This window comes from Hyperoodon ampullatus (genome assembly GCF_949752795.1).
Source record: "Hyperoodon ampullatus genome assembly, chromosome: 17".
Classification (NCBI taxonomy): Eukaryota; Metazoa; Chordata; class Mammalia; order Artiodactyla; family Ziphiidae; genus Hyperoodon; species Hyperoodon ampullatus.
Genome location: NC_136930.1, coordinates 45117930 through 45131216, shown reverse-complemented (window position 1 = coordinate 45131216; position 13287 = coordinate 45117930). Strand labels below are relative to the sequence as shown.

General features: G+C 35.4%; 1 protein-coding gene across 2 annotated transcripts in view; it reads left to right on the top strand.

Moving 5' to 3' along the window:
- Positions 1-13287, top strand: part of UBR5 (ubiquitin protein ligase E3 component n-recognin 5) — a gene marked incomplete at its 5' end in the record, with an annotated part of 139291 nt that overhangs the window by 34789 nt on the left and 91215 nt on the right. For both annotated transcript variants that reach the window (XM_079722198.1, XM_079722197.1), the window contains 4 exons: positions 4060-4104; positions 4481-4562; positions 5034-5110; positions 5852-5971. In XM_079722198.1, coding sequence (XP_079578324.1) covers positions 4060-4104; positions 4481-4562; positions 5034-5110; positions 5852-5971 — 324 coding nt within the window. The remainder of the gene's footprint in view (positions 1-4059; positions 4105-4480; positions 4563-5033; positions 5111-5851; positions 5972-13287) is intronic.

Here is a 13287-nt window from a genome sequence, read left to right as displayed (position 1 = left end):
TTCAATTTGAGGTGGAAGACCTAAGGAGTAGTGTTGTTGAGTTGAATATCAGGAATCTTTTCTGCCTCTGAAATGTATTGTAACAAGTATTATTGTACATTTTTCACTGTTGGAACTGTTATCTAAAGAAGTGGAAGAGTGGGGAAATACTTGGTAAGTTTTATCTCTTCTTTGCTTAAAGTCTGAAGCTAGCTCAGATTGAAACACAAATGACGGTAGAATGTCAAGTAGACAGTAAAGGTCCTTTGTGAGGGAGAAGCTGTAGATTTATGTAGGAAGAAAATCAGAGCTACCGGAAAAGTACATGGAAGGAGGTAGCATTTGAGCTGGGCCTGAAATAATAATAATGTTCCTGGAGGAAATGTACTGGGGGCAGATTATGCCACTTTCTACCATTAAAGTGAGTACTGATACACGTGAAACGTGGGTGGGTATGCCTGATCTTACAGTTCCAGGGATAGCAAAAGGATCATCTTGTAGAAAGTGGGCTGTCAGGAATATCTTTATGTCCTGGAGAATTGGAGCCTTTTAGGAATCCAGATATACCTAAACTTTTTACTTTTAGAAATTTAGCTAGGAATCTAACAGGTTTCATTTCAGGGGTGTGTGTGTCTGAACAGATGGCAGGGGATTTAGGATTAGGGCAGGGAATTGTAAAACTGAAGAACCTGTGTTAAGTGCTACTGTCAATTGAGGGTCATCAAAAGATGACTAATCTTTGAAATTATAAGGTTAAATTTGGGGGAAATGAGACTGAAATTGTAGGGAATTTCAAGGGCAGCTTTGAAATACGTTACCCTCTAGCAAGTACTGTTATACTCATTTCTCTATTAACATCAGTTTGCTGTTACCTTACCTTGGTGGTGAAAAAAAATTCCAGCCTCTCGATCTGTAAAATGTCTATAAATTTGAAGGAATGAAATAGGTTATTGAATCAGAATATAGAATAAATCTTTGGTGTAGGAGTACTAAGGATTGTCAGAAGCTCACTGCTTACCTATCCATTGTGTGTTATAGCCACCTCACAAAAGCTTTCCTGCCTGTCTCTGAAATGAGATTAAATGCTGAGTTAGGTTATTTTGTAATGTTATGCTGTGTTCTTAAAATTGTTTTGCTTCACAATCACATGTAAAGATTTATTCTGAAATGGAATTCGGTGAGCTGTAGGGTGGTTTACATTTTACTTTAAAAACAGGGAAAACTTTTGTTAATATCATAGTGAGAGGAAGTATAGTTAATAACTTGAAGATTGTAAGCTTTTGGAGGAAGATCCTTTAAATTAGATGAGTGCCTGATACTTTTGTAGAGACATTTAGTAACTCAGTAAATTTAAATGAGTATGATCAGTGGCCTGTGGTTCTGGGATTTACATGTCTGCTGAAGACTCTATAATGTAAAGGGGAACAAAGTACTCCTTATTTTATAGTTAGTACCTTTTTTTTTTCCCCCCTTTGCTTGACGATTTCTTTGTTACTGTTATCTGGGATCCATGTAAACTAATGTGTATGGGGCCAATTTAGTCATGATAACTATCTTGAGATTTGGAAAAATGATACATTTTCTGTAAATTTTGCAGATTGAATTTAAGAAATTAAACAAATTTGATATTTGGGGAAATATTCTAAGTGTCCATGTACAATTAATTTGTGTGTGAAAGTTTCAGATGGGTGAAATGAAATTGAATATGACAGTAAGTGCTATTTCCATATAAACATTACATAAATATCTTCCATTGATATATTTGCTTTTCATACATTCATAACAATTTCAGGACTGAAAAGAACCAGAGAGGACTATTAGCCTTTCTTCACGTAGATGAGACCGGAAACTTAGTGGGCTTAAATGAACCCAGTTGGTAGTAGATGAGCTGGGAGTAAACCCCAGATTTCTTGCTATCCAGTGGGTATTATTTCCAGTACAAATGGGTGTACATTTCAGATGGAGTCCACCATGATTTTTAATATTAAAAAATGTGATGTCAGTAAACATTTCCTCTGTCCCTTTCCTAACCTGAAATTTGCTTTTGAGTTCTTGACTTGTTATTTTCTAGCATCTTGATATCCTCAAACCTTACTTTAGTTTTATAAATATTATTTGCCTGGAATGATATTTGGAGCCATGAAAGCATCATTTAATTCTTAATCTCAGTTATTGCCTAGCTTTGAAAAGGCTTTGACAAGTTTTGTCCCCCACCCCCCCACCCCGTATTCTTTGTGAAAATGCTAGAGACAGTGTTGGGCTAAGAAAAAAGGAATGGAAATGAATGGGTTTAGTTGTATGCTGGTGAACAAGTTATCTTTCGAAAGTGTCACTACTATGGCTTTGGGGAAATAAAACCTTTCTTAGTCTTTTCTCACAGTCTGGCTCTAGTCTGTAGTCTGGTGAAGAGTTTTTTAAATTACTCATAGTCAGTGTGGGCTGAGGAGAATGAGAACTCCTGCCTCTGCTCCAGGTCTTCTCAGGGCTGTTGTTATTGCCCAGAATGGAGCCTCTCAGTTTGGAGCCTTCTAGTCTATTTTCTTCTCCCCATTTTCTAGTCAGCCTTCTCTCAGAGCTCATGAGTTCCACAGTGCATTATTCTTATGGTGTTTTATCTTGCCTTGAAACACAGATATGTGCCTTATAAATGAGCAAACTGGGATTTGGTCAAAAAGCTTGACTTTACAGGACTGAAGAAGACACATTTTTGTTAATGAAAGGCTAGAAAAATGAAAATACGTTATTGAGGGCCAAGTCACACATGATCTGATGTTATTCTTTGGGAGTGAGAATAAAATCACTAGTGAGTATTTACTTCTTGGTAGACAAATTAAGTATGGCATCATTTGAAAGTTATTTTTGCTTAGAAATACGATTTAGTGTTGGACATTTGCTTATGCATATTTTAGTGTTTGAAAGATACTACTCATTGAACAGTGGTTAGAACTTTACTGGATAAAGTAAAATTGAAGGACAGCTGGCTCCTATTAGAATCTCTTTATCAAAATAATTAGATTATTTGGCCATATGTTATATGATTGGTGGTAGCTTTTAAATCCTAAACTGGCTTGAAGGCATGATTAATTTTGAGTATGTATACCACTTTCATCTGTTAGGACGAATGATTGAAATTTGATTTCACGTATTTTTGTCACTCTCTAGAAAGCAAAACTTACGGAATTTCCTGTTGATTTACTGTTCTAATTTTTTTCCCTGTTGTTCCTAAATGCTCAGTTTATTTTTAAGAGAATAATTTCTGGAAAAGTTTTCAAAGGCATTTGTTTTGGTAATTTAATAGAATTGAACTCTTAAAATCTCTACATTTGAATACATCTTTGAATTATAAAGTGGCTTCCTTAGGTTCACAAAAGTGCCCAATTTAAATGAGTATTACAATATTTTATATTAATTCAAGACTGTTTCTTTGAGAGAAACAGCAAAATCATAATAGATAACATGAGTTAACATCTTTCTGTTAGACAGCCCTGTGAGATTTTTCTAAGCATATTCAATACTCTTAAAAATGTGAGGTGTTATCCTTATTTTATAGATATGGGCACTAAGGTTTTAATTTGTACAATTATGTGTCATAAGGTCCTTAAAGAACTTTTGAGACTGTTCTCACCTTAAGTCAATTTGGCTTTTGCATTGTTTCTGCCTCTTTATATTAAGTTCTTAAAAGATATGTGCTTCCCAAATATTTTCATTTCATCATGTACGTGTACATTCAAGAGTCTCTTGGCAAATGTAATACAGTGTTTAAAAACTGGCTTTCCATTGAGCGTTGGTTCAAGTACCAGTTCTCCTGCTGGTTTTTTAAATAAACTCTAGAAGCTTCAGTTTCCTTATCTGTAAAATACTAAGATGATGATGACTGAAGTTGCAAATGAGGTGGTGAGGGAAGGCAGCTGCAGGGTTGACTTGTGATCTTTTTTGGGACAGAAATCAAAGATAATATAAAAAACATTCTTGCTTAGTAAAATTTTTGTATGCTGCTGTTAGAGATCACCAAATCAGAACTGTTTTGCTTACAAAGGCTTTGTACATGTGGTTTATTCATGTTTTGTTTTGTTTTTAAAGGTTACGGGAAGTTTCAGAGAAACTGAACAAATATAATTTAAACAGGTAAAAGATTTAAGATATTTTACATTTCCTGAAAAGAATGATTTTGTTTTAATTAGGAAAAAGTACTCATGTTTAGGCAGCAGCTATTAAGAAAATTTTAATCTAACTATCAAATTTTTATGGGTTGCGTTCATTTGAATTATAGTTGGTGTTCATACTGATTTTTAAAAACTCTGCCATACCAAAGAGCCATAATGACTGTGTAGATATAATAATTTTTTTTCAATTATTCCTTTAAAATATGTAAATATTAGTTTTTAAAAACAGGCTTTACTAGCAATTTTTTTCTTTTGTTAATTGGATTTTCTAAAAAACCCTAGGATGCATTTGCCATTTAAAAAATAATTTTGTTTGCATACTTTTCTTTATTTCCCAGCCATCCCCCTTTGAATGTGTTGGAACAGGCTACCATTAAACAGTGTGTGGTGGGCCCAAATCATGCTGCCTTTCTTCTTGAGGTAAACCATTTACTCTATGGTAGGGAAATGAAAATGGATGTTAAAATACAGCTGTGCATCATCATGTGTCTTCCTTTTCAACCGTGGAAAACAGCAGTTTCTTGCAGTAGTTCTTCCAGAGACCACCCAGTTCCATTTCCTTATTGTATAAATCCTCTGGCCCGGAGAAGGCTTAAATGATTTACTAGAGGTTGAAACTAGTTAGTAAAAGAATGGAGAAGTTCCTGATATCTAGTCATTTCCTTACTCTGAATTCTGTTAGATGGAGATATTTTACATTATTTTTACTGGTTTTATGATAATGTATACAAACCATACTTCCCCAGCTCAGGTGAGAGTGCCTTCTAGAAAGGAGCTTATTTGTTGCCTTGTGAATTGACAGTGATAGGTACATAATTTGTTCATTGAATACATTCAAGTTTTAATACACATTTTTACTTTGGAAGTTTCTTCTATTTTCTTTGCTTCTAGGATGGTAGAGTTTGCAGGATCGGTTTTTCAGTACAGCCAGACCGATTGGAATTGGGTAAACCTGACAATAATGATGGGTAAGACATTATGTCCTTTCCATTTAATAAATATTTAGCTCTTAAAGGTATTATATTACACCTGTGTTTTGATTTTGGGAACACTCAAATTGAAAAAGAAAAAAAGCATTGTAGAAAAGGAGATGCTTAAAATAGAGTGAAATGGTTACTTAGTAGTTTGATTTTAATTTTTATGCGAGCAGTGATTTATAGCTAAAATATTTGCATTGAAAGTAGCAGAGGAGTCAATGATCACTTAACAGAAATAGGTTACCAGAAGAATGATGTGTATGTGGTAGGGCCCAAGACAGATCTGCTCTTTGAGTGAACTGACTTTTCGGATCATGTTTTTTCCCTTTTAATATTCCCAGATCAAGTAGCTCAGTTTGAAAATGACGGAGTCTTTAAAATTTTGGCCTTTATAAGTGACGTCATATAAAAAAGGTTGCTAGATAATGTATGATGACTTTCAGTTGACTGCTTCTAAGGAAAATATGATTACTTTTAAAAATCTAAGGAACAATTCATTTGCAGTTAAACCGTGAAAACAATTTCAAACAGGAACTGGATTGTTATGAGGCTAGAAATTGTTAGGTTTGCTCTTTGATCTGAAGTATCCATTTCAGTAACAGTAATCAGAGAATTGTTAGGCTGATATTTTACCACAGTAAGTCCCAGAGTAGTGAGGCCTGCAATTCCAGGCTTGTTCCTAGGGATTTTGGGACTGTTCTGTGATTTTTCTACCTTTTGTTTTTTTCCCAGGTCAAAGTTGAATAGCAATTCGGGGGCAGGGAGGACATCGAGGCCTGGTAGGACAAGTGACTCCCCGTGGTTTCTCTCAGGTTCCGAGACTCTGGGCAGGCTGGCAGGCAACACCCTGGGGTAAGTTGTGGTCAGAAGATGGCGTCCGCGGGTCTGGGTTATTGCTCTGTGAGTGCTCATTTCAGTGTTATCCAGCGATGCAGTGAGGGAGCTCCCGAGCTCTGAGCAGGGGCTCCTGTCGCTCATGGTGAGCCACCATGATAAAAAAAAACCCACATAGGCTAATCACAGCTAACCTAGGTTTTTGTCCTTCTAAAAATGTATAATGGCTGCATGCATTTATCGTGTCATTTATGTTATTTAAAAATTTTCAGTGATACTATCTTTGGTCTCATTTGTGACTAATTCTTGGGTAAAAAAAAATCTAACATTTCTTTCTTTCTAGTGTCCAAATACGGTAGTTCTTTCTGAATTAATTTAGTGAGGCTTGAAACGATTATGTAACTGAACTTTACAGCCTTTAATGAAGTTTTTACTTTAAAAACATTATAGTGGTATACTTGACACATAACATTATATTAGTTTCAAGTGTACAACATAACGATTCAGTATTTGTATATATATGTGACCCTTGAGCAATCTAGGGGTTAGGGGCACTGACCCCCTGCACAGTCAAAAACCCACTTGTAACTTTTGACTCCCTCAAAACTTAACTACTAATAGCCTCCTGTTGACTGGAAGCCTTACCATAAACAGGTGATTAATACATATTTTATATGTTATATGTATTATGTACTGTATTCTTATAATAAAGTAAGCTAGAGAAAACAAAATGTTATTAAGAAAATCCTGAAGAGAAAATATATTAACAGTACTGTACTTATTGATACCGTAAGTTTACATCATCTGTTTATAAGATGAATTGTCTGTCATTACCTATGACAGTATTGTCCTATATGATGCAAAACTCTAGATGTTATATGTATTACTAACACTAGACATCGAAAAGGAAGAGATAATGTGAAAAAATCGTATTTATTTACAGGTATAGTGATTCATGAATTGATAGCAAAGCAGCAGCAGTATGATTACCTCATGGTAGCCTAACCTTTACATAATTAATTTTATATTAAATATCACTCACCTTATGCCTATGTAAGCATAGGCTAGTATCTACAAATATTTTATGCATTCATGACCTACCTAACTTTTTCTTAAATTTTTTTGATATTTCCAGGCTACATGATTTATCTGTGAGCTTTTTCAAATCATTGCAAATCTCCAAAAATTTTTCCAATATATTTATTGAAAAAAATTCACATATAAGTGGATCCACACAGTCCAGTCTGTGTTGTTCAAGGGTCAAATGTATTGTGAAATGATCCCCACAAGAAATTTAGTTAACATCCATCACCATATATAGTTTCAAATTTTTTTTCTTGTGATGAGGACTTTTAAGGTCTACTCTCTTTATCAGCTTTCAAATATGCAGTACAGTGTTACTAACTATAGTCACCATGCTGTACATTATATCTCCATGACTTATTTATTTTATAACTGGAACTTTGCACCTTATTTTTACTTTTAAAATTATTTGTAAAATTTTTACTTTTTAAACTAGATACTCAACTCTTCTTCCATTATATCTAAAGTTGATATGCTGTCAACTAAAGGAATCATATACGGATTCCAAGCCAGATGATTTTATTCATTTTATACCTTGATTTTTGAATAGCCAAATTTTCTGAAATTACTCATTTAACGGTTAGATAAATGCCAAATCAGTCAAGTCAGCATATGTGTTCAAAGGCTGATCAGAGAAATATAACTAGAAGGAAATTAAATTGTTTGAAAATATAATTAAGGAGAAGATGGTTTTTAAACATTTTATTTTGACTCTGAATTTCTAGGTAAAGTTACATTTAAAAATTGAGATCCCAAGGTACTTATTTTCTCTTTTTTGTTTCTATGCCGAACTAAATTTAATTTGAGGTCAGAGGGAGGTCATTTAGTTGAGTGCATCCTTTAGCTCATTCTGTGCTAGAACTGTTCATAGGAAACATAGCTCTGGTTTTTATTAAAATGATAGGTATCTCCTTTTAATGGTTCTATGCACGCACATAACATAACAACAGTGTATGATAAAGAATTCTGAAAATAATATGTAATAACAAATGGAATTTTCATTTTATTTGATAAATCTTTAAAAAGTTTGTTTATATTTATTTAAGAAAGAATAAGTTATGTATCATATGATGTGAAACTTTACCTGTTTAGAGATGAAAATTTAGTTCTTTTTTTAGTTGAGGGGTTGTCAAATTACAGCCTACAGGCTAAATCCGGCACCTCCTATTTTTACTGAGATACGGCCATGCTTGATGTTTTATTTACTGTCTGTGGTTGCTTTTGTGCTAAGATGGTAGAAATGAGTTGTCATGACTAAGACTGATTAGCCTACAAAGCCTAATAAATAAATGATTTACTATTCTGCTCTTTACAGGAAAAGTTTGCTGATTCCTTATTTAGTTTATACATTTAGGTAGTGGCATTTGTTCCTAATCCTGTATTCTTTATTTATTTTTAAATTTAACATTTCATTTTGAAATAATCTGACTTTAAAAAGTTGCGAAATGTCACCCAGTGTCCCCAAATCTTAACATTTTACATAACCATAGTCCAGTTATCAAAACCTGGAAATTAACACTGATCAGTGCTTAATCTATAGAGTTTATAAAGATTTCACCACCTGTCCCATGCGTACCATTTCTCTGCTCCAGGATTCAATCCAGGATCCCATGTTGCATTTATTGTCATGATTCTGTACTTTTCTCCAATCTGGGACAGTTTCTCAATCTTTATCTTTCTAGACCCTGATGAGTTTGAAAACTGACTGGTTATTTTGTGGAATATTTGAATTTGTCTATTAGTTCCTCATGATTAAACCCAGGTGATGCATTTTTTTTTAAGTCTTAATTTTTTAAGAGCAGTTTTCAGGTTCACAGCATAAATGAGAAGGTGGTTCAGGGATTTTACATATGCTCCCTGTCCCCACACATGCACAGCCTCCCTTGTTATCAATCTCCCCCCGCCCCAGAGTGGTCCATTTGTTACAGTTGATGAACCTACATTGACACATCATTACCCACAGTCCATAGTTTACATTAAAGTTCACTCTAGGTGTTGTATGTTCTCTGGGTTTGGATAAGTTTATAATGACATGCATTTTCCATTATAGTATCATATCAAGTATTTTCACTGTCCTAAAAATCCACTGATCTTTTTACCATCTTCTTAGTTTTGTCTTTTCCAGAATGTCATATAGTTGGATTCATACAGTACGTAGCCTTTCCAGCTTGACTTCTTTCACTTAGTACAATAGTATGCATTTAAGGTTCCTCCATGTCTTTTCATGGCTTGATAACTCATTTCTTTTTAGTGCTGAATAGTATTTCATTGTGTAGATGTACCACAGTTTATTTACACATTCACCTGCTGAAGGACATCTTGGTTGCTTCCAAGTTTTGGCAATTATGAATAAAGCTGTGTCCTGGTTTTTGTGTGGACGTAAGTTTTCAACTCCTTTGGGTTAAATACCAAGGAACACGATTGCTGGATCATATGGTAAGAATATATTTAGTTTTGTAAGAAACTGCTGAACTGTTTTCTAAAGTGGCTGTACCGTTTTGCATTCCCACCAGCAGCGAGTGAGAGTTGTTGTTGCCCCATATCCTTACCACCCTTTGGTGTTGTCATTGTTCTGGATTTTGGTCATTCTAATAGGTGTGTGGTGGTATCTTGTTTTTTAAATTTCCATTTGCCTGATGACATATGATGTGAAGTATCTTTTTATATGCTTATTTACCAGCTGTAGATCTTTTCTGGTGAGGTGTCTTTTAAGGTCTTTGGCCCATTTTTCCATCAGGTTGTTTGTATATTTTGCATAAGCCTTCTTTATCAGATATGTCTCCCGCAGATATTTTCTCCCAGTCTGTGGCTTGTCTTTTCATTATCTTGACAGTGTCTTTTACAGAGCCAAAGTTTTTCATTTTAATGAAGTCCAGCTTATCAGTTATTTCTTTCATTGTGCCTTTGGTATCATATCTAAAAAGTCATTGCCAAACCCAAGGTCGTCCAGATTTTCTTCTGTGTTATCTTCTAGGAGTTTCATAGTTTTGCATTTTACATTTAGGTCGGTGATCAGTTTTCAGTTAATTTTTGTGAAGGTCTGTGTCTTTTTTTCCACGTGGATGTCCAGTTGTTCCAGCACCATTTTTTGAATCAGCCATCTTTGCTTCTTTGTATTGCCTTTGCTCCTTTGTCAAAGATCAGTTGACTCTATGGGGGTCTATTTCTGGACTCTTTACTATTCCGCTGATCTATTTGTCCATTGTTTTTTTTTGCTCCAATAGCACGCTGTCTTGATTACTGTCGCTTTACAGTAAGTCTTGAAGTTGGGTAGTGTCAGTTAGTCGGAAGAACTTTGTTCTTCAGTATTGTGTTGGCTATTCTAGGTCTTTTGCCTCTCCCTATAAATTTTAGAATCAGTTTGTTGATACCCACAAAAAAACTTGCTGGGATTTTGATTGGTATTGCAGGTGATGCATTTCTGGCAGGAATACCACAGAAGTGATGATGTGCCCTTCTCAGTGCATCGTATTAGGAGGCACATGATACTGACATGTCTCATCACTGGTGATGGTTATACCTCTGATCACTTAGTTAAGGTGGTGTTTGCCAGGCTTCTCAACTATGAAGTTACTGTTTTCCCCTTTGTAATTCGTATGTATTTTGTGGAGAGATACTTCATGACTATGTAAATATCCTATTTTCCATCATACTTTTGCTCATTAATCTTACCATCCATTGATGATTTTTTGCTTTAGTTGTTACTGTGGTGTTGGCCAAGTAGTGATTTTTTTGTTTTGTTTTTGGCCATGCTGCGTGGCTTGTGGGATCTTAGTTCCCTGACCAGGGATTGAACCCAGGCCATGGCAGTGAAAGCACCAAATCCTAACTGCTGGACCACCAGGGAACTCCCCAAGTAGTGATTTTTTAAAACTTTTTTCATTATTTCTTTGGTATTCATTAACTGAAATTTGACTGTAAGGAAGAACTTTCCCTTCTTGCCCACTTATGTCTGTTTCTATTGAGTTATTTATATCATTATGGTCTCGTATATTTGTTTTATTTTATGGTTTATAATCCATTGCTGTTTATGTCGCTCAAATTGTCCTAGATTTAAATCCTCTTCTCTTTATAAATAAAACTTGGATATAACCAATTATAATAGACTGCATGACAGAATGACTGAAAGAGAGTAGTGGAATTTTATGACTTTGCTAATAACATATGTAACAAATGTAATAATAAAGTAGTACATTTGAGATTGCATAAAACCTCAGTAGACCTACTCCAAAGAAGGTTGGGGCTAATGTTAAGACTTTCCAGTGCAGAGAGAATCGTTCAACTTTGAGTCCCCCTGACTCACCCTGGCTTGCACTCCTGTTTGAATCGTGTATTTCTGTCTCCCTCCCCCTCCCCCCCACCCCCTACAGCGGACTCTCTGTAAGCTTTCTTTAGCACTGGGTTTCTGAATTGCAATTTTGAAAAATGTCACAGTGTCCCACTGGCTAAGCCATATGTTTACCTTTATTTGGTCTTGCAGATGTCCACAAAATGTAAACACTTATTAAAGGCTGATTGTTTCTCTTGGCCTCTCTGAAATTTTTCTCAGTTTGTTGCTGGTGAAATTGTGATCCATTATTCTGTAAATTAAGAAACTTTAGAGTCAAAAATACTATCCTTCATAAAAAATTTTTTTTCTTGAGTTGTGTAGTTTTTTTCCCTCATTTGTATTGATTACAATAAGCTTTTAAAGAAGCTTGCAATTTACTATATGTAATAGAGAATCTAGAACAGATAGATCTTGAGTCCCCAGAGGGGATTTTTATCTGCATATTTACCAAATGCAGTCATATGTGAAAGAGACTGTCCCCACAGACCTTGGTCCCCAACCCCTTACCTTCGGAGTCCTGGCTTGCTCCCTTTGGGTTCACAGGAGTGTTGTGAATTAGGGAGTGAGTGGTCTCTGTATTTGAGAGCTGCGTTTGAAAGATTCTGGGATGACTAGTACTGTTTTTCTTTTCCATCAGCATGGATAATTGAGAATTGATCATTTATTATAACTAATCATTCTTAGGAATACATAGCAGTCAAAATTTCTGGGACTTTGAATATTTTTCCCTTTGGTGTTTTCACTAAATTGGCAGGTTTACGTGCTAAGGATTTCTAGCTGCTGTCTTTCCCCCGTTCATAATTACTGAAATTTATCCTGGGAGATATTTTAAAAATCTCCTGGGTATTTTTGTTAAACTTATTTCAGACCAGGTTAAGGGCAAGAACACCAACTTTATTTGGAGAAAAAAAAAGAGAGTTTGTGTTGGACTTCCCTGGTGGCGCAGTGGTTAAGAATCCGCCTGCCAATGCAGGGGACACGGGTTCGATCCCTGGTCTGGGAAGATCCCACATGCTGCGGAGCAACTAAGCCAGACTACTGAAGTGAGTGATTTAATGATTCAGTGCCACAACTACTGAAGCCCACGCGCCTGGAGCCCGTGCTCCACAACAAGAGAAGCCACCGCAATGAGAAGCCCGCGCACCACAACGAAGAGTAGCCCCCCGCTTGCCGCAACTAGAGAAAGCCCGTGTGCAGCAACGAAGACCCAATGCAGCCGAAAATAAATAAATATTTTTTTAAAAAGAGTTTATGTTTAATAGGGTGTTTAAAATGGAAATATTAGTATCAAAAGTCTCTTTATTACATTGTTTGTTATCACTGGCTATAATAGATGATAGGTATAAGCTGCTTTTCATTGGTTTGAGCTACCATATTTCCTTTGGAGTTTAATTTGAGCTAATAGTACAAGATTTGAAAGGTAAAAGCCAAGCAGGCCATTGTAACTGTAAACAGCTGAAGCTGGCCCCAGTCAAAAAAGGTGGTAAGCTAGTAGGTTGTAGGGCTTTGGCAAAGTAAGTGGATGCCCCGTTTTTAAAGGAGGCAGCTGATCAGCTGATGTTACCGTAGGAGAAATACAATACAGCAGGGCCATTGTTGCCAAATGCAAACTTGCATTATCCCCCTCCCCTTTTATCTTAAGAAAAGCTACAAATCTGGATTTTTATGTGAAATCTCCTGACTTAAATGTTGGAACGAATTAATATTTCCATGGATATAATAAATATACATGAATACACAGGCACACACATACCAATCTAGTGTGTGTATGTGTGTCTTTGTGAATGTGTATATTCTTTAAAACAAACTTTGTATTTTTGAACAGCTTTAGATTACAGAAAATTACAAAGATAGTACTGACAATTCTTGTATACTCCATGCCCAGTTTTCACTATTAACATGTAAGATTAGAATGGTACAT